The 22,027-nt window shown below is 40.5% G+C and overlaps 1 protein-coding gene and 1 non-coding gene across 2 annotated transcripts in view; one reads left to right on the plus strand and one right to left on the minus strand.

The window, feature by feature from the left end:
• The first annotated feature begins 6,380 nt into the window (after positions 1–6,380).
• LOC124089588 (small Cajal body-specific RNA 15) lies at positions 6,381–6,509 on the plus strand. Its single transcript, XR_006850804.1, has one exon. It is a non-coding gene; the product is annotated as a small Cajal body-specific RNA 15 (non-coding RNA).
• Positions 6,510–7,289: 780 nt separating this feature from the next.
• Fsd2 (fibronectin type III and SPRY domain containing 2) overlaps positions 7,290–22,027 on the minus strand; it is a 29,519-nt gene continuing 14,781 nt past the window's right edge. The window contains exons 7-12 of the mRNA XM_046438263.2: positions 20,345–20,479; positions 19,676–19,826; positions 17,075–17,208; positions 14,165–14,297; positions 12,254–12,430; positions 7,290–9,961 (exon numbers count right to left, since the gene is read on the minus strand). Of these exons, the coding sequence (XP_046294219.1) occupies positions 9,709–9,961; positions 12,254–12,430; positions 14,165–14,297; positions 17,075–17,208; positions 19,676–19,826; positions 20,345–20,479 (983 nt within the window). The 3' untranslated portion in view covers positions 7,290–9,708. The remainder of the gene's footprint in view (positions 9,962–12,253; positions 12,431–14,164; positions 14,298–17,074; positions 17,209–19,675; positions 19,827–20,344; positions 20,480–22,027) is intronic.

Here is a 22,027-nt window from a genome sequence, read left to right on the forward strand (position 1 = left end):
TGGACTAATTTTAAGCACTCAGATGTAAGTTGAATTTTTTTTTTTAATATTTACTTTTTAGGTGTAGATGGACACAACACAATGCGTTTATTTTTATGTGGTGCTGAGGATCAAACCAGGTTCTGCCCGTGCTAGGTGAGCACTCTACCGCTGAGCCACAATCCCAGCCCAATAGAATATCTAATGAGCCATAAATAACAATTTTTTTTTCTTTTGGTGCTGGGGATGGAACCTAGGGCCTTGCCCGTACAAGGCAAGCACTCAACCAACTGAGCTATATCCCCAGCCCCCAAGTTGAATTTTTAAGCTTCCTAAATCTGCCTGTAAGTCGGTAAGTCATTTGATATTAGAGGTGGAACAAAGCCATCTTAATTATTCCTGTTATTTCAGCTTAGAATGAAGCATAAGGAGAGGACACAGATGGAAAGTCACATTTGGTTCATTACAAAGCCTGATCTGAAAGTACAATTTCTCATTTCCAATTAAGAAGCCTTTTTTTCTTCACTGTGCTCTGAATTGCTAATGATTTGTCTTTTGGTCAGAAGTGAAAGGTGTGGAGTGAAGAGAATGGTGATATATGTTCAGATACAGTATGAATCCATCAAAGGAAATAAGTCGTATGTGTCAGGAGAACTGTCAATCATCTGTCTTTGATATTCTATAGATGCTGATAAGGCTGTGAATCTTTTTGTTATTCTATAGATGTTGATGAGGCTGTCATGTCACTTCTGTCATATCCCATTTAGCAGTATATATGTTATAACAGTGTGAAGATGGGACTTTCATTACTTGTTTCAGACTTCTGTCTAGGAAGTACTGGAGATCAACAAGATATGTGTTTGTCATAGAACACTTAGAGCTGACTACTTGTCTGTCCTTTTGCTGTGACTATTTGCTTAAAAGAACCTGTAGAAGTTTACACAAAATTCTATGTGAATGAGACCATCTATAAAGAACTTGTAAGTTATTCGCAATCTGAGTGAGGTGTTGTAGAGTATACTACACTTAAACCTCTGCTGTCTTTTACAGTAATATGACATTTGGTCTTTGTGCAGTTCAAATGTGTTTTTGCATTATTGCTGTCTTCTTTCTCATATGAGAAATGTAAATGTGGTGCAGGAAAATGGCAAGCCTGTGGAGAAAGTAAGGGAGCGTAAGATGTCCAGAAAACAAATTGTACCTCAGCAAATATTGAAAAACTCTTAGCAAATGGAAAATCGTAACTACTAATGAACTAATTCAACTGGATGTTCATTGTGGGGGAGCCATGGCTACTTTATACAAACAAATTTCAACCTTTTTGGTCTTAAGATGCCTTTAAAAATTATTGAGGACTCCAAAGAGCTTTTGTTTTTGTGGGTTATTTCTATCCATATTTATGGTATTAGAAAGTAAAAGATGAGAAATGTTTGAAAACAAGAATATACAAGCATACACTTTATTAGTCGTCAGTGATAAATGTTCTCACACATCAGATAGCCTTCAGTTAAATTGCTGTTACTCATGGAATGAGAAGGAAAAGGGCAAGTAATATATTAGTATTCTTATGAAAACAGTTTTGACCTAACACCTGAAGGGCTTTCAGAGGTCCTCAGAGGGACATATTTTAAGAAAACTGCTTTATGCAAATGTTTCAAAACTTTTTATATTATTTACATAAATGATTGTATTTGATTATGACATGAACAGAAGTATCATATAAAATGCAATAACAAGCAGTCTTGTGTCTCCAGAAACTGTATAATTGAAGGCACAAGGAACACAAATAGGTATACATTTTGTGTTCTTTTTTATCGTGTTGGGTTTTCTTGGAGGGTAAGAGAGGTTGAACCCAGGGCCTTGCACAAGCTAGGCAGGCACTCTACCACTCAGCTTTAACCCCAGCCTTGACTGCTTTTTTTATATGGCTTCAGACAGTGGTTGAGACCAACTCCTGGAGAATCAAGGGCTGAGAAGACCACCAGTTCATTGGCTTTGGACATGAACAAGCCACGGGCAGTTTTTATTTTTGCTCATTTCTTTGGCCAGTTAACTCTTGCTCACCTTGCCAATAGCCACTAGTGTGTTACAGCCTCCCTCTTCCATGTTCTTTCTCTCTATCCAAAACTAATGATTTTTCAATGGATAAGTTCTGCACGAAAACATTCACTACTAAATATAATTGTTATGTAAAATAGGGTAAATGGTATTTAAAATTTCTGGATGTTAGGCTGGAGATATAGCTCAGTGGGGGAGTACTTGCCTAACATGGGCAAGACCCTACATTTGATCCCCAGCCAAAAAACAAAACTATATATTACATAGAAATCCTGGATAAATAGTTATATATGGTTATTTTGTGGGAAAATGGCTTATGGTCCTTTGAAAAGCTGAGAAAACATATATTTCTGATTTAAAATAATGGAACACAGGATCCCACTAACTGAAAATTTTAGACATCCATCCTCCTCCCCTTTTTTTTTATAGTTGTAGATGGACAGAATGCCTTTATTTTATTTTATTTTTATCCATTCCCTTTTTAGAAAGGTTGAGATTTTAATAATGATAAGTGCCCCCATTTGATTAAAATTTTTTTTGTTAGTTGTTGATGGAATTTTATTTTATTCATTTAAATAAATATATGTGGTGCTGAGACTAGAACCCAGTGCCTCACACATGCTAGGCAAGTGCTCTACTACTGAGCCACAACCCCAGCCCTTCATTTGGTTTTTTTTTTAAAGAGAGAGAATTTTAATATTTATTTTTTTTAGTTTTCAGCAGACACAACATCTTTTATTTGTTTTTTTTTTTTTTTTTTGAGAGAAAGAGAGAATTTTTAATATTTATTATTTTTTTTTTTTAGTTTTCGGCGAACACAACATCTTTGTTTGTCTGTGGTGCTGAGGATCGAACCCGGACGCACACATGCCAGGCCAAGGCGCTACCGCTTGAGCCACATCCCCAGCCCAACATCTTTTATTTGTATGTGGTGCTGAGGATCGAACCCGGGCCACACGCATGCCAGGCGAGCACGCTACTACTTGAGCCACATCCCCAGCCCCCCTTCATTTGATTTTTACCCTACAAAAATATATATATAAATTTGGCCAAAGTTGTTTAGAGAAGGACTGTTAGTTAGGTACTGACAATATCTTTTTTTTTTTTTTAACCCCAGTACTTAAACCCTAGGTGCTTTACCACTGAACTGCATCTCAGCTCTTATTTTTTTAATTAATATTTTTATTTTTAAAAATTAATACAGATTCTCAGAAAAGTTGCCAAGACTAGCCTGGAACTTGAATCCTCCTGGCTCAGCCTCCCAAGTTGCTGGGAATAGAGGTGTACACTACTGTATCTGGCTGCTACTGAGCTACTTTAATTGTTGCTTTTTATCATTTGTGAAGGAGTCTTTCCCATGAGTTTTAAAGATACTTGACATTTGAGAAGGAATCACCTATGATATTTATAAATACCTAAATTTGTTATTACCTCTACAGGGTATAATTTTCTCTGTAAAATTCTTAGATTCTGCATCTAGCTTAGAGTCACATAATTGTGTTGTGCTATAAATACCAGAGAAACAGTCAAACTTAGTGACCAAGTGGGCAACTTCTATGCACCAACCATCTAGGGATTATGTGCCAAATGTTTAATTCAGAACATTGAAAATACACACAGGTAGGTCTTTGGGCTATCTTAGAATAGTTAAAACTATATTAAATGTGAGTGCTCAAGTTATCTTACAGTAATGGGAAGAATGTTCTAAACTACATGCCATCTTTCCCACTACCTGGATTCTTCTATGCCCCTTCCCAGTCTTCCCAGATTCGAAGTCACCACAATGTGCAATTACCGATGGGACTTTTGTGTCTGATGTCATGGGTGTTTTGAGACAGAAGAAAGGTTGAAAATGACTGTTCCATGTTGTTAACCTCACACTCTCCACCCACGGATTTGAAGGATGCTTTGCTTTCCGTTGAAGAGGCGAATGGATTAAAAAAATGTGGCATTTATACACAATGGAGTATTACTCTGCATTAAAAAATGACAAAATCATAGAATTTACAGGGAAATGGATGGCACTAGAGCAGATTATGCTAAGTGAAGCTAGCCAATCCCTAAAAAGCAAATGCCAAATGTCTCCTTTGATATAAGGAGAGTAACTAAGAACAGAGTAGGGACGAAGAGCATGAGAAGAAGATTAACATTAAACAGAGATGAGAGGTAGGAGGGAAAGGGAGAGAAAAGGGAAATTGCATGGAAATGGAAGGAGACCCTCAGGGTTATACAAAAGAACATACAAGAGGAAATGAGGGGAAAGGGAAAAATAATACAAGGGGGAGAAATGAAGGTCAATAGAGGGGGTAGAGAGAGAAGAGGGGTGGGGAGGGGAGGGGAGGGGGGATAGTAGAGGATAGGAAAGGTAGCAGAACATGACAGTCACTAGTATGGCAATATGTAAATCAATGGATGTGTTATTGATGTGATTCTGCAATCTGTATATGGGCTAAAAATGGGAGTTCATAACCCACTTGAAGCAAAGTGTGAAAGATGATATATCAAGAACTATGTAATGTTTTGAACAACCAACAATAAAAAAAAATAAAATTAAAAAAAAAAAAAAGAAGAGGCTTTTACTTTGATCTGGAACAGGCTTTGATGTCTCTTGTCTTTTCAGGTATATGAGCTCTCTGAAAGCTGAAAGCAGTTGTTTCCATATTCTTTATCATTCGGAGATCATGGAGGCACAGCCCTTGCCTTTTGAGCTGCTTATAGTCAAGTGGAGCAGAGAAGCCAGTTTAGCCATTGCATTTTTTGTTTGTTTTTGTGGTGGTGGTGCTAGGGATTGAATCTGAGGCCTTGCACATGCTTGGCAAGTGCTATACCACTGGGCTACCTTCCCAAACCTTTTTATTTTTTAAATATTTAAATTTTAGTTGTAGGTGGACACAATACCTTAATTTTATTTTTATGTGGTGTTGCTGTTTCGAACAGCACATGAGGATCGTGCCCAATGCCTCGTGTGCTAGACGAGTGTTCTACCACTGAGCTACAACCCCAGCCCTTCCAATCCTTTTTATTTTATTTTGATACAGGGTCTTGCTAAACTGCTGAGGCTGGCCTTGAACTTGCAATCCTTCTGCCTTACTCTCCTGAGCCACTGGAATTACAGGCATACACCATTGCAATCCAGCTCCCACTTAAGTATTCCAAAGTAGGTGAGTATGTGGTACTCAACTCAGTTTGGGAGAGAGAGGAATTAGGCAGTACTTCCCAGAGGTGATTTTTGAGTTATACAGGCAGTAAGTAGACAAGGATGGGAGTTCCATTTTGAATGCCTAGGAATTTGTGACTGGTTTGTAGATTGTAAATGGTACAAAGGATTGTAATCAAGTATTTTAACAGGTTTTTCAAAGTGTTTTCCTTCTTCTGGATAATGCTTTTGTTTTTTTCTTCTCTGTTTTACTCCTTTACCCCTTGATTAGAAGGATGTTTGGAATGTGAAAGGAAATAGAAGGGTAGGAATCTGGGTGACAGAATAATAGGTTTACCAAGAAGTAATGCAGATCCATCTCTAAAAACTGTGTTCCTGCTTTACTAAAATGCAGTTCTTTTGGTTGGTTACTTTCCTATTGAATATGTTATATTCCTGTTGCCAATCCAGACTGCTTGAATTTAAGGGCATCTCTTAAAAGATTCCCATTTTGGCTTAGGAATGAGAATGGGGGAAACAGCAAGACTAGGATCCAAGTTCATGCGCAAAAACATTTTTATTGGCTGTCTGAGTCACTGCATGTTGTTTAAATTAATTACAGGCTATTTATTTTGTACATTTCAAACCAATGAAGATTTAATTCCACCAAGATTTGAGTAAGTAAAAATAGAATAGAAAACCCTGATTCTGGCATAGTCTGAAAAAATGAAGAAAAAGCTGTCCATCTGTGAATTAGGCTTGGTGTTTTTTTTTGTTTTTTTTTTTTTTTTAATTTTTTATTGTGGGTTGTTCAAAACATTACAAATTTCTTGACATATCATATTCCACACTTTGATAGGCTTGGTGTTTTCTGTGATTGGCAATAGCAGAAAACAAGAAGCAAATCAGCACCTGTGCAGAAATGACTCCAATAAAATCACCACTACTTCAGGAACAGTTGCTGTGTCCAGGTCATAGTCATGTTCCTTCTAGTAGACTTCCTACTGACAGAAAAGTTGCCAACTAGCTGGGGTCTTCTTTCCAAATAGCTATTATCTTGCATTTAGATAAATTAACCATTAGTTGCAGTGACATGAGCATATGTAAAGAGCTCAGTGCTCTTAAAACTTGAAGTTGTAAATTACCTTTCATTTAATATCTTGACATATTAAAGAGTGATATTTTAAATGCTGGACTTGGTCATATTCTGGAGACTAAGAAAATAGAGTCCTTGAAGTCAAGCTGATTCTGTTTTTAGCCTCCTAAATGAAAAGGTAGATTGAACAGGTCTTGTTTGCAAAAAAAAAATTCAAGACCTACTTATCTACCAACAGCAGTTATATGTCATCAAACTATAGCACATAGAAAAAAAATATTGGATGAGAAGAGTGGAGAAAGGCATAAGGAACACAGAATCTTAACTCTATTAATTCGTAGGAAGGTTACTAGAAATGGGAGAAATGGTATTGGTAAGTTGAGGAGAGGATGTTTTCTCATAGTGCAGGCTTCAGAGAGTTCAGAAAGTTTTCTGGTACCTGAACCTCCTTGGATGGAGGCGAATGTGGTCTTACTTACAGAATGCCACAACACAGTGAACTGTGCTGGGGCAGTTTCCAGGGTGTGAGTTGTGTTAAGATTTATGATTTTAACAAATTTTGGAGGATGAGAAGTATTAAGAAGGTCCCACTGCCCACTCATATACTCTGTTTTATACTCCTGACCAAGTATATGCTTCAGAAATATTTTACTGGGTATGTACAGGTCGTTGTGTATCATTTGAACCAGCAGGAAGTCAATTATTAAACATGTACTTTGATAAATAAAAGACAATTTAATTTTACCAGGAACCAATGTCATTTTATGTCCCAAGTTGCTAAGCAACTTTCCAATTCCATCTAGAAATGTATTTTAAATTCTGAATATTTGGATTACTAAACCCTTGGTGGTTTTCACCAGGATTCTGTAGTTGTTCATATTCTCTTTCCCCTTCATTAAACTAGGAAACCAAAGCTTATGTAACAAGAGTTATAAAGTGACACAGGTAAAGCTAAGAAAAAAAAAAGATTTTAATTTTTTTTTTAATTGCCCAATATTAGGGATTGTGATTACAGTGGTCTAATTTTTAAGAAATCTTTTTTTTTTTTTTTTTTAAACAGATTTACCAGCAGGTTGCAAGTGTACATGGCCATGAGGTAAACCCTGCCCCTTGTTGAAATTTAGTTTCAGCTGATTGTTCAGTAGTATTTTAAGGAATTGAGTCTTAGGAAAAGCAGAAGTTTTGTTTGACTTTATTCTTGAATGTTTTTTTTTTTTTTTCTTCTTCTAGAAGATGAAATGATACTTAAACAAAAGTTCTTTTCTTCTTCCTTTGTGTGTGTGTGTGGGGGGGGCAGTTACTGGAACCCAGGGCCTTGGATATGATAGGCAAATGCTCTACCACTGAGCCACATACTTAGCCCTTAAATAAGTGATCTTTATGCTGAATAATTGTGATAATTGAAATTGTTCATATTTCTTGTTTAAGCGGTTTTTAAAAGTCAAAGATAATTCTAGACAGTTTTTTTCTTGATCAAATAAAATTTTATTAAAATCCCATAGGTGTCAAGTTTTTATCATTTTATCCATTCATCCATGTTCTTATTACATGTGATGTACTCTATACATAAAGCCTATTAGAACTCTGAATTAAAATTTGCCTAATATATCATACTTCCTGTTTGGTTGTTTCTATTTTAGTAGCTGAGAACATCTTTAAAAATACATATGGGTATTTTAATTGTTTATAACTTGAACCATTTCTGAGCTTATATCTGCTGCACCTTTCTTATTTCAGAGTAGGTGGTAGAGCTTGGTAGGGCAGGTGTTTATCTACGAAGAACTGTTGCACGGTAAGTGGTTAATTCAGGAATCTGAGCTGTTCTTTATACCAGTAGGCAAAGTTCAGTAGGAGGTGAGAGGTGTTTGGTGTGTCCAGTTTTGAGTGTGCTGGCAAGTGTGAACATTTCAAAGTGAAAGGTTTTTTTCATTTACAGATCCTTAAGTGATGAGAGTTAGGCATATCTTGTGTTGTTTAGAGAGCATCTGGAGTTGTTACTTTGCAGTTTGACTCAAGCTTTGAAATGCTGTGTGTGCAGAGTTTAAGTGGCATCTAGAAACTGGAACTGAAGAACAATGTACTGACAGAGCAGGGCACCAAGGTTACTGAATGGCACCAGGACCATGAGACACGATGCCCTGGAGCCACTGGCTGCACACCACTCTTCCCACCAGTACTCAGCTCTGTCCTGTGGTGGGTGGATTTCTTTTAAAAATTGTATATTTGCTCTGTGCCACATATTGTTAAACACTCTCAGTTTGTTATTAAGTCACCCAGTCCTATGAGACAAGTATTATTTTTCCCTTTGAAGGGAAATAGAAGGTCTGGATAAGGTGACTTTTTTCCAGGTCATAAGGCGAAGTAGTAACAAAGTAGCAATCAAACCCAGGTTCCTGTTTTAAAATCTGGCTCTTTATATTACAAGACAATTCCTAGAATCAGTTGCAACTAATGTTTTCTAATTTTTTTCCCATCTATTCCCTCAGTTCTCCACTTAGGCACATGCACACAGTGAAAGCACCACATTTGTGGTTAGTGTTTAATAGTAAGTAGTGCCCTGGTTTTCCCTGTCTTGCTACCAAGACATATATATCCTTCTGTTCCTTCTTAATATTTCCCTTCAGATTTTGCTCGTCTCCTGGCTATATGTAGGTCCTTTGCTGTAGTTTTGAAAGAGCCCTGCCAGCCCTCATGTGGAGAGCAGTGAGCAGCCAAAGAGCAGTGGTTAGATGAAGAAGATATTCATTTACTCAACAAGTATTTGGTGTGCACCTGTTACATGTTAGCATTTGAGGATCAAATGATGGACAAGAAAGATCCTTTTGCATGCCTACCTTCATGGAATTACTCATTATAGGGGTAATTTCAAAGTTAGTAATGTGAGCACCACGAAGGAGAGTGCAAGGTATTAAAGCATACAGTGGTTGGAATCTCACCACAGTGCTGCTGTTGGGAAACAGCGAGATTCTACTTCCAGAAAGGCACATATCTTCCCTTGCTCTCTTTGGCCAGCTTCTTGTCCTCTCAAATCTGTTCTTTATACTAATGAAATGTGATGAATATGGAGAGGCTGCTGAAACCATAGACTTTCCTTATCCTCTGCCAAGCTCCATAGGACTTAGAGATTCATTACAGTTTGCACATATACAAATTGACAAATGGTAGTTTGACTACTTGAAAGCCCTATGAGTTCATTTAGTGCAATCCATCATTTCACAGCTGGACCTGACAGTGACTACCCTAGCATCTTGCAAATAACTCTGCTCAGGACTAGAATCCAGGTCAGGTGAGAAGAGTGGCAGCACACCAGTCTGCCATATAATAACATGAGCCAAATTATGCTCAGCACATGGTGCTTGGATGCCAATTTTGGCCAGTGGAGGATGAGTGACTGAGAGGGTTAAATGCAGAAGAGAGACAAGAAATGACATCAGAGGGTCTAATAGAAAGTGACATGCATTGGCATTAAAATGCCATTATGTATCTTTAGACACCCTGGCTTTTCCAAAGAAAAACAGGGATGTACAAATTGGTGAAGCTGACAATTGAATGTGTATAGATGTTGAGAAATGTCTACGTTGAAAAATGACAATTTTGAATTTTCATAGTCTAATAGAATGCCAATCTTCTTCGGGGAAACTGTTATTCGTATATCTGGAGTTGTCCTGTTGTGCAGAAATTCATACTTATGCCTGAAAGTTAAACATTGACACAACAAAGCTTCAGAAATTCTCTACGTGAAGTATTTATAAAATATCTCATTAACTTAATAGTACTTCTGTACTTTTGCTATTTTCTTTTATTAAATGACTACCAAATAGGCCATCCCCAAAGCTATACTCTTTTCAAACATATCCTAAGACACATTTTCAAACTATTGAGCAACTTGTTAACCTAAGAAACATAAAAAATCATGATTTCATACTGCATCACAGTACAGAAATAGAACACATTTGAAACATTTGGATCTCAAGGCTTAAATGTACAGATCATTTATAATAAAGACATTTGAGTGCAACCCTGTGGTCTTTCAGGTGATAAAATAGGCCTTTGGGTCTAAACTCTTTTAAGTACACAGGTACTTGAAGCGTCTAGTTCTTAAAGTAAGCAGGGCATCTGCTGTCACTAGGACTATTTTTTTGGTGTTTGGTAGCACGAGCACCCTTTATCCATATTCTGTATCCTGTGTGCTTTTGGAAAACGGCTGAAACCCAAATCAACCATAGGCATGTCCTAATCCTACAACATGCAGACATCTGAAGAGGTCTGTGCACCAGCATGCCAGTTCAGACTCCTGGGATGTATGCTTAGAACATGATCTAAATGTGTCAGAGCAAGCCAGCCTGTCTCCATCCAACTCACCTTATCTTGTCTCCTTTTTTCACCTGAACAGCTACCAGAAGTTAAATGAGTCCTTTCTCTACCTTTCCTGTCACCACCAATAGAGTACAAGACCATGAATCAAAAAACTATAGCTCACTAGCAGACCTTATCCTCATTCTCCACTCCTGCTCAAGCTGCAGGCTTTGTTTTTGCTCTCTTTTGTCATGTTCTGTCATTGCTTCTCCTGACCTTGTTCTTACCTTTCTGAAACGAGACTTTGAATTTTATTCTTACTTTAGGCAGAATCCCCATATCTGGCTTAGTACATAGTAATTCTTGCCTCCCGGTTGTGGTTTAGATAGGAGATGTCCCCCAAAAGCTCATGTGTAATACAATGCAAGAAAGTATAGAAGTAAAATTATTTATTTATGAGAGCTTAGACCTAATCAGTGCATTCATCTCCTGCTAGGGATTAACTGGGTGGTCACTGTAAGCAGGTAGGAGGTGGGGGCATTGGGGGCTTAATTTTGCGGTATCTATTTTGTTCCTGGAGAGCACAACTCTCTCTGCTTCCTGATGACCATGTCCTGAGTTGCCTTCCTTCACCACACACTTCCACCTTGATGGTGCCTTGTTTTGGGCCCAGAGCAATGGAGAGTTGGCTGTCTAGGACAGACCTCTGAAACCATAAGTCCCAAATAAACTTTTCCTCTTCTAAAATTGTTCTTGTCAGGTCTTTTGGTCATGGGCAAAAGAGCTGACAAAAACATGCCCCAAACTTGTTCTGAAGTTCAGTAGAGTCCAGTATAATCTAAATCTCTTATGGGGGAAAGCTAGCCTTGCCATTTATGCTTGGGCATGACAATAAGGTTTTAAATAACCACGATAGAGAGTAGCAGAGAACACTGGATGAACGTTAGGATTCATCAAGCCAAGGCGGGTCCAAGGCTCCATATTATAAGAGGTGCTGGGAAAGCAATGTGGGGTTTTGTTGTGGGGTTTTTTTTTTGTGTGTGCGTGTGTATGTGTGTGTGTGTTCAATTTTTGAAGTAACGAAGGTTGTAACATAGCCCTTTAAGACTAAAGTTTTGTCTATTGGCCTGCATTCTTTCGGAGTTTTCTTCCAGCAACACTGAACTATTCCACATGTAAAGACAGCTCAGCTGCAGAAGCTGTAGTCACTAAGCCTCTTACATTTACTTAAAAAGATGGAATTGGGGCTTCAAATAAGACTGCAGCCACTTAACACTGATGCTGAACATAAATGAAAAAGCAATCACTTAGTTGGTTAAGAATTCAGTTGGTGAAGCCAGACTGCCTGGGTTTGAATTCAAGCTCAATCTATTGGGTAGACTTATCTAACACCTATGAGGTGCAGCCTTATTTTTAAAATGGGGTAATAAAATTGTGAAAAGTAAAGATAATGCATGTAAGAGGATAGAACAGTATTGGCACCTAAATGAGTTCTCTATGAATTTTATTTATGTTATTTTTGGAGAAAAGTTGCTTGCTATCCTCTCATTTGGACTTAAGAAAAGTGGATGACAACAACTCCCAGGTGGGAATATTTTATAAAACATAATGTGGGCCTTAATTATTGTTAGTGAAAACCTCTCACCGAAATTCAACTTTTAATCTCCAGTATTCAGCTTTTACTTTACCTTGATGATGCAAATGTGTGCCTCATGCACCAGGAGTAGCAGTTTGCTCCCAGGTCTTCCTGCTTAGGGACATCTTCAAAAGCCACACCCACTGTGTAGTCCAAACACTCATCCACCTCCACCTCCCAGTAGTGGCGCCCTCGGACTGGAATTAGACTTCCCATGACAGCAACACACCTGGTTTTAGAAAGTGGAGGCATGTCTGATTTGAGGGTGTCCCAAGCCTGACTGTGCAGATGAGTGACACCATCTGCTGGTGTCAGTAAGCAGGTAGTCTGTGAATGTGGACGTAGGTGCTTGACACATTACTTGTAAAGCTGTGAAAGCTCAGTGGCTGATGCTAAAGGTTCTAAGAGAAACATACACTGTTTGATGATGGGAGAGGAGAAGACAACCCACAGAATAGGTTCTGCTTGCTCTTAAAATTGGGGGTTTTCTAGTAATAAAGGTTAGATTCATTTGTTCACTTAAAAAAGGGTTTAAAACTCAAGAGAGGGCTGGGGATGTGGCTCAAGCGGTAGCGCGCTCGCCTGGCATGCGTGCAGCCCGGGTTCAATCCTCAGCACCATATACAAAGATGTTGTGTCTGCTGAAAACTAAAAATAAATATTAAAAATTAAAAAAAAAAAACAACTCAAGAGAATGCAGCCAAGGGAATGATACGCTTGAAGTTCATTGGCCAGCACTTGCTTATGGTACCAAACAAACATGAAGGGGGTCTGAGGTAATCCTATGTTATGGATGACTCCAGGGAGAAGATAAGAATTCAGAGGCTGCCCCAAGAATTGCAACATAGCAAGCATCCCTCACAAATCCTCAAACTCTACCTCCAAAATTCCACTGAGATTTATACTGACAAAGGTCAGAGTTATGATATGTTCTATAAAAAGTCAGATCACATCATTATTTCCAAAGGAAAATCTGAGTTAGATCTGGGCCCAGACAGGCCTCTCTCCCAAGTCCAACAACCTCAGCAACAAATGTCTACTGAACAATGGCTTATTGGATCCTTGATACACTCCTACAAGGTGGATAAGGTAACCTTCAACTTAATTGTGTTTGGTTCTGGGGATCAAATCCAGGGTCTTGTACATGCTAGGCAAGCTCTCTGCCACTGACCTACATTCCCAAACTTTTTCATGTTAGTTTGAGACAAGGTCCCACTATGTTGCTCTTGCACAGCCTGACAGCCTAACTCACATCTCTTGGTGCCATGATCTCAGCCCAGGCCTCAACTGCCCATATCATCTCCTCATCTTCATCCCACCAGGCTCCTACCTTGAACTTGGGATCTTCCTGCCTTAGCCTTCCAAGTTGCTGTTATAGGCATGTGCCACCAACACCGGCTTGAGAGGCCATGTTTAATGGAAACTGAATTAACTTTTGAATTTAACCAATCTGTGTTCTTATTCTCCTGTTGCTTTAATGTTTCTATCTCTATTTGCCCTTTTTATGCATCTTTGGGAAGGAGGATTGTATAAATAAGTAACTTCAACATCGAGTACTAAGCTCTGGATGTAGCTAGAGAACTAGATAGCCAACCAGCGTCTTTGGTGAAACCCGTCATTCAGGTCACATACAAGCTCAATGATGAGCTTTAGGGCCGGCCATTCCATCGCCCAATATCCTATAGGAGTTTTGTACCACAGTGTAGGAGGAAGCACACTGGACTAATTAGTAGGAGACAATAGTGGTGTTTGTGCTCTTGCACAGTCTAATAGCCTAACTCACATCTCTTGGTGTCATGATCTCAGCCCAGGCCTCAACTGCCCGTATCATCTCCTCATCTCCCTCCACCAGGCTCCTACCTCTTCACTCATTTCTTTTCCTCTTTCTAGGCTGCATCTGTTTAACATAATCCAGTTCTCCCTGAATAACAGTGTCATTAGGGAATTTCAGTCAATAAAGTACCTGGTAAACTGGGTCTTGCTGGGTAGCAGCTCTCTTGTAAGGATTTTCCTTTCACTTCGCACCACTGTAAACCCATCTTTAGAAATGGTCAACCAGGAATGGCAGGTGTTCTTGTTCAGGTGAAAGTAGCTTCCTGTGGAAGAAGGGAATACCTGGACCCAGATGATTCCCCTCCTGGCGCCTCCCCCACCCCCCCATCCCCTGAAGCCAGTCATTTTACTCCACAGCATGGTAGGATTAGCTTCATGTGGGATCCGCTTAAGCCTGCTCTTTGCAGTTATAGCCATCCTATGAGTTCAGGATGACATTTACCGTGTATGGGGTAGTTCTTGCGTGCTTAGCACAGCCCTAAGCAATTTGCAAGACTCACTTCTTTCAGTCCTCATGATTACTCTTAGAAACAGGTGTTACTAGTTCTATTTTGTAGATGAAGATACTGAGGCACAGGTGGTTAGGAAATCAGCTGGCACATGATAGACCACAGATTTGAACCCCATACTTGATTCTAGAGGCTGTGCTCTTAATTTGTAAGCTGTAAACGCCTGCACTTGGATAAGAATTTCCAGCTTTTTTACCAAGAGAAACAGAAATTGAAGGAATGACCCCCCTTTGCCATTCCGGAGAGTGAACCTAGGGGTGCTTTACCACTGAGCTACATCCCCCTAGCCCTTTTTAAATTTTATTTTGAGACAGGGTCCCACTAAGTTGCAGAAGTTGGCCTCAAATTTGCAATCTTATTGCCTCAGCCTCTATGTAGTTAGAGGTGTGTGCTACAGGTGTGTGCTACGTGCCAAGCCTTGAGGCAATTTATAATGATCCACTTGACAAAGGTTAGCAAAATCAAAGTTTCACTTTGCAATTAGGGCAGGAGATCATTCATCCCCAAGTCATGATGAAAAGAAAGCTCATCAAAAAGTGGTTCAAAATAGATCTAATTAAAAATTATCAGTATTAAAACCCCCCATTATTTTAGGAACATAGCAACTCATTTGCCATTACTGTCCCTTAGTCAAGCTTTTCTAAGGTCCCATTTTGTCATTTCTAATTGTCTCAGATGAGTTCAAGCATCACCACCAAACTGTTCATGATTATTTCCCACAATCTGATGTTATTGGGAACTTCATTTACTATCTGAGCTGACTGGTGGGGGAGCTGTGTTTCTACCTCACAACTAACAATGTGTGGCCCTTATTGGCTGATTTATGGTCCCAAACATACGTATGAACATTTATGTATGTGTGTGTGTGTGTGTGTGTGTGTGTGTGTGTGTGTGTATATATATATATATATAAATGTATACAAATGTATGTATATGTGTTTTTTGCTGATTCATATTCATTTTTTAAAATATTTTTTTGTTGTAGATGGACACTATATCTTTATTTGAATGTGTTTCTGAGGATTGAACCCAGTGCCTCACCCGTGCTAGGCAAGTGCTCTACCACTGAGCCACAACCCCAGCCCTGATTCATATTTATTTTAGTTTTCCATTAATAGTGTGCATGCTATGGGGCTGGGGATGTGGCTCAAGCGGTAGCATGCTTGCCTGGCATGCGTGCGGCCTGGGTTCGATCCTCAGCACCACTTACAAAAACAAAGATGTTGTGTCCGCCAAGAACTAAAAAAAAATAAATATTAAAAAAACTCTCTCTCTCTTTAAAAAAAATAGTGTGCATGCTAAAAAATTATTTAAACAAATCAGAGATTACTGAATAATTGAGCTGGCTGTACTTTTGCTCTCCATTCTCTTATTGAAACAGAATTTGGTATTTCAAAATACCAGATTGGCTCAAGAATTTGAAGCACTAGGCAACTGAAGGAAGGCCCAGCACTAGATGAAAGAAAAACCCAAATCCTAATGCTAGCAGTAATCTTTTCCAGCTCTGTGTCCTTAGGTGGCCTTTGAACTTGTTTTTCCCATCTGTGTGGAAGGAATATAAATGGGGGTTAATTGCAAGACCTCTCCTCCTAGCATTGGTAATGAGGACAAAATAACACAATGTGTCTCAGTGAAATATCCTAGTTAAGGAAATGTCCCTGACCCGGAGCCAGGCTCCCTGCTTCTGCTGCTTACCTGTAAATCACTCACTCAGCTGGCTTGGCTGGTTCTGCTCTAAGGTGTGGGGAGACCCGCCTGGCTTCTGTGTACCTTGGCAAATCTCAGAGAGCAGAGCCAGGATAATAGGAGATGTGTGGGTATTTCTAGTGAGGTCTCTGCTAACTCAAGACTTGGATGTGAGATGTGACGGTTCTCTGATAGAATAATGGTAAATGAGAAGGAATATGAGTATCCCCTAGGGCCAAAGAGAAGGCTGGACAACTGACTTTTAAGTTGGTCTTGAGCTAGGGAGATGGCTTGGACCCAAAGCAGGAACAGGGAGGTAAGCAGAGGCCAGTAACTTTTGGTAATTCCATAAAGACCTGGTCTCAAGGGAGTTATTCAATTTGTATAAGATATATGATGTGCTTGAGCCACCCAGATCCAGTGGGATAAGCCTCTAGTCCAACTTGGGCCTGAAAAAAAAGCCTTGAGTTCTGGGCTGGGATTGTGGCTCAGTTGCAGAGTACTTGCCTAGCATAAGTGAGGCACTGGGTTCGATCCTCAGCAAAGAAAACAAATAAAATAAAGGCATGCTGTCCATCTACAACTACAAAAAAAAAAAAAAAAAAAAGGGAAAACCCTGAGTTCTAATGCTCACTCGGCCACAAAATAGTGTCTTGGGCCTTCAGTCTTTCATCTGTTAAATGAGAATAGAGGGCTTTGATTGCCCATGAGCTCCTTCCAGGCCTGACTTGCCATGTGTTCATATCTACCTATATTCATCTGTATTTTTTTTAAGTCATAGCAGCACTGAGTGTGCCAAGAAGTGGCCACCTTGGGTCACAGAGTGTGTGGGCCAGGGCACAGACCTGTGGTGTGGACTGTAGCAGGCTCACTCCTGGCGCTGGGACCCCCAACATTGAGGGCTCTCACGTAGATGATATAGCACTGCCTGGGCTGTAGCTGTATCAGGGACTCACAGGTTGGGATGCCCACAACAGACCTGGGCACAAAAGCAGAGATGCAGTCAGCATGAGGTCAGGGCATCCAGGCCCAAGTGCCACATGTCCCTTTCAAAACAGGGATTTTAAAAACACTCACTCTTGTTTTCACCATCTTTTGACCTGCAGCAGTATAAAGTATTGGCTCCTCCTCAGTTGCCCTTAGAAAACCTGTGGTCCACTTTCTTACTTGTGTCTGTTGCTGTTTCCCTTCCAAACTCCTTACCCAAGTCTCCCAGGCACCCAGCACCAGGCTTGGTAAATGCAGCATCATGGATCATTCATGTAGTAAAATCCAGCATATCTCCATCTGGCTATTAGGATCATGACCTCTCTGAGGGCAGTGACTGAGTACTATTAACTGCAGTACCATGCTGGGCCCAAAGAAAGTTCTCAGTATGTGTCTATGAACAAATGACTGATCAGAACCAAAGGGTCCACTGAAGTCCACCTTGATACCCACGCTCTTGGAGGAAAGCTGCCCATTGGGAATAATCCAATTCATTACTATTGTATTATTCAATAATATAAGCTCACAATTGCCACTGTCTGTATTCCTGTGGTTTTAACCCCATTTCAGGCCAGTGGGCAAGAAAAATCTTCAGAGTTATGCTCATCTACAGATATAACACTCTCATCCATACAGGGCCAGTATGTTCACACCATCTTGGAGAATGCAGCTTCAGGCCAAAGAGGCACTTTTGCTTATTCTTTCAGTAGATATTAACTAAGCACCTTAGGTTCTAGATACTGTATAGGGAAGCCTGGGGGAAAACCAAATGCAATGCCTGCCTTCCTAGAGCTTGCAGTCTAGATGGGAAGAAAGGTGTTCCTCAAGCAATTACTATGGTAACCTTGACAAGTCCACAGTGTGCTGTAGAGTATCTGGGGGAGGAAGTTGAGTTCCAAAGAATGACTAGGAAATAACTGGAGAAAAGCGGGATAGAAAAGTCTTCTACATGGAAGGCAAAGCATATGGAAAGGTCACATGGCATGGAGGAGCAAGGAAAGTAAGAGGAACTAAAATATGACCTATGTGACTAGAGCTGAAGAGGGAGGAGGAGCCAGTGTGGGATGAGCTGGAGAGGCAAAAGGGTCCAAAGCCTGTGAAGGAGTTTTGCCTTTCCTTCCACAATGGGAGGTCAAAGCTGTATTTGTACTGGGAGAGTAAACACCACCCAGATCACTCAGGCCACTGACAAGCCCTCTGAGTGCCCCATCATTAAAGGTTTGTCCCAGGTGTCTGGTGCTCTGAAGGTATCAGCACAAACTGCAAAGGAAAACTTAAACCACTAGAGTGACCAGAAGCAGTGGACACTTCTACCACCCTGCCTGATTTCTGAGTATCTATAGGAGTAGAAAACCAAGGTTAGCCTTAGTGGGGCTATGGACACAGACTTCACCTGGAAGAGCTAGATGGTATAAATGGTCAGGTTCCAAGGCCAGCATTTAGCACAGAAGAATCTGCTTCCCTTACAGCTGACTCCAAACTCCTCCACCATTTCTCCAGGTCCAGCTCCATGCACCCCTATGCTTCACAACAGGCTGTCCTGCATGCAGTGGCTGGTGCTGTCCTGCCTAGTGGGTTTGTTCCCTTTCTACAAGGTTCTGGACTCCTGGTAGCAAGACAATGGAACATCTATGTTTCCTCTGCTATACACAGCTGACTTATCAGATCTGTAGACCCTGATGGTCATGGAGTCCAGGCCTCATCTACTTGCGAATGATTTTGCTCTGAAAAGCTGGGTGAACATGAGCCTCCAGACAACCCTCTACAATAGACAATATTCTTTGTATATTGAACTGCAATACCTGGCCTTTCCTCATTCCCCTCTCACTCTCCTCCCTGAATTCCAGACAGATGGCTTCTTAGTTCCTCTAGCATTTCCAGCTCACTCCTGCCCTGGGGCCTGTGTCAGGTAGCTCCTGTCCAAGGATGGAGAAGCCAGGTGTCAACTACTCTCCAGCTCAGTCCCTCCCATCTGTCCTGCTCTCAGTTTAAATGTCTACTCTATCCAAAGGTGGTTTCCATATCCACCTCCATTATCTAATTAATTACATTTCATTTTTCTTCCTAGCATTTGAGTGCTTCAGAGCACTGAGTATTTTACACATGGGTGTTTTCAAGGTATTGTTTGTTTCTTCAGTTTGACTAACATAAGGGCAGGGAGTGGTCTTTCTAGATTCCCAGTGGCTCCCCTCCCCAGGACCTGGTACCACCTAGGCTCTCCATATTTGTTGAATGAATGAATGGGAAACCATACTGGGAATGGGAGGGGGGAGTAAACATGAGATTTATCCATTTATTTACTTACTTGGTCATCATTCACTTTCAATAATAGTATTTCAGCTACTTCTCATGAAAACCAAGCAATCTAAAATTGAGATTCCTATGTGTCACAAATTCTGAACTTCTCTCCAGACTCTACACACTTTCTAAGTAGCCCAACAAATGCCCTCATAACTCACTCAGTTACTCCCAAGGCTTCTGGTGTTTCTGCTTGGGTCAGCTCCACTGTGTATGAGTCCACAGGATTCAGATTCCCAGACTCCCAGCAAATGAATGCAGCCTCTTCACAGCTCCTTATCTCTTTGCTTTTTATAATGGGAGGAGATGGGGCTAAATGTAGGAGAAAAAAGAGATGAAAAACCATTATGTTCATTTCTAGTCATTTTGTTCAGAGCCGTGGACAAATATCTTAACCACCCTCTTCCTCCCACAGAAAAGATACAATGCAGTAAAAAGTACCAAGAAGGGGTTGGGTATGTAGCTCAGTGGTAGAGCACTTGCCTAGCATGCATGAGACCCTGGGATCCATCCTCAGCAACACACACACACACACACACACACACACACACACACACAGCACCAGGGAATCCCTGTTGATATTCTTGGAGCAGAGGATATCTCAATGCTCAAATGTCAATGTGGCCAAAAGTATAACATTTTTTGAGATCAGCCATAAGAAAATGTATCTGCTGTATCAGGCACATATATTTGGTGTATTAAATAAAACCACACACACATAAAAATCACACAGCCCTTTCTGTCATTTCAAATGAAATCAAGAGCCCTATTACCTACAGAAACCTGTACCCTGGTGTACCCTGCTATAGAAAATAAGTGGTCCTCATTACCTGTCATGTATACTGCACGCTCGCTGGAAGGACTGGGGCCAGCTCTGTTCTGAGCAATGACCCAAAATTCATACTGGGTATTTGGTTCAAGGTTTGCCACTGAGCAATATGTTTCTTTGACGGTCACTGTAAACTCTGCGGGGGGAAAAAGAATTCAACCTTTAATAGGCCAAGTGGCTCCAAGTTCATTGTGCTGAATTCTACTGTAGTAGATTATAAAACTGGCTGCAAATTACACCCATCCTTATATAGATGGCTCTCTGCAATGTGACTTTGTTGTTCCTCCTTTTAAGAGGTTCTTTCTTGCTATTATTTAAAACTGGACTTACCTATTTGACTTGCTTCTGGGACTTGCTTTCGATGATAAGGCAATGACAAATGTGATATAAACAGAGGCTTGGGAAGTGCCAGTGCACAGGGGCTGCTAGGAATGCTTCCACCTCATGGGAACAAGTCCAAGCCCGTCTCTTGGAGGTTGTGAGACAACATGGAACAGCCCTAGCACCCAAGCCATTGCAGCCATCCCAGCTGAGGCACTAGATTAGTGAGGTCACCCTAGACAATCCAGTCCTACTCAAGGTGGCTCAGACCAGAGTTGTCCAGTCAACCCATAGAGTTATAGGAAATCATAAATGTTTTTTTATTTGAAGCCACTAGGTTGCAGGGTAGGGGGGTGTATTATTATGTAGCAAAAATGAAATGATAACAACTCCATTCCTCAGAAACCTGCAAGGCAGTGATCAAATCCACCATTTGATACCAGTTTTTTTATGACAGCAGGGTCCATTTAAAAGACCTTCAAAAAATTTCCATGACATAGCCCCCACACAATGGCCTCTGCATGTCGGCAGAGGGTGCTAGCATGGTTAGTTTGTAGCAAAAGCTGTGATTATTCAGGTTTGACTTCCTTTTTTTTTCTTTTTTTTTTGTTGGGGGGGGTGGTACAAGAGATTGAACTCAGGGATACTCGACCACTGAGCCATATCCCTAGCCCTATTTTGTATTTTATTAGAGACAGGGTCTCACTGAGTAGCTTATCACCTTGCTAAATTGCTGAGGCTGGCTTTGAACTTGTGATCCTCCCTCTGCCTCCAGAGCTGGTGGGATTACAGGTGTGCAGGTTTGACTTCTTGATCCCCATCCCCCCTTTTCCCTTCCCTTAAAGTTCTCTTGTTTATATAATCCACCCTCCCCTCCTCTCTCATCATCACATAAACTTACTCTTTTCTCAAGCATTTCACTTCCTTCCTGGTCCCTGGATAGAAATATCATCCTCACCTTCTGGAATTCAGAGCTCTCCACTTGCATGGCCTGGTATAGTAGGCAGGGAGCCTTCAGACCTGTTCTCACCCTGGTTCTGCCAAACTCCCTGGGTCCACACAAACAGCTCATTTCTCTCTAGGTCTCAGCATCCTCATACACAAAACGGAGATCCTAAATTTTCTTTTAGCAATCTCATTAGAATCCCAGGTGCACAGGACAGGTCCTATTGGGCCAGACCTGATCCTCTGATTCCTTCAGATACTTAGTGGGGTCTTTTGGGCAGTCTGATTCTTCTTTTTGCTATGGTTTAGATAAGTGTTCCTTGAACGCCCGTGTGTTGAAGGCTTGGTCCCTAGCCCATGGAGCTATTGAGAGGTGGTAGAACCTTTAGTAGGTAGTGCCTAGTGGAAGGAAGTTAGG

This window comes from Marmota monax, unplaced genomic scaffold, assembly GCF_021218885.2.
Source record: "Marmota monax isolate L192 unplaced genomic scaffold, Marmota_monax_Labrador192_F-V1.1 WCK01_AAM20220418_F8-fsc00005, whole genome shotgun sequence".
In the NCBI taxonomy this organism is placed as follows: domain Eukaryota; kingdom Metazoa; phylum Chordata; class Mammalia; order Rodentia; family Sciuridae; genus Marmota; species Marmota monax.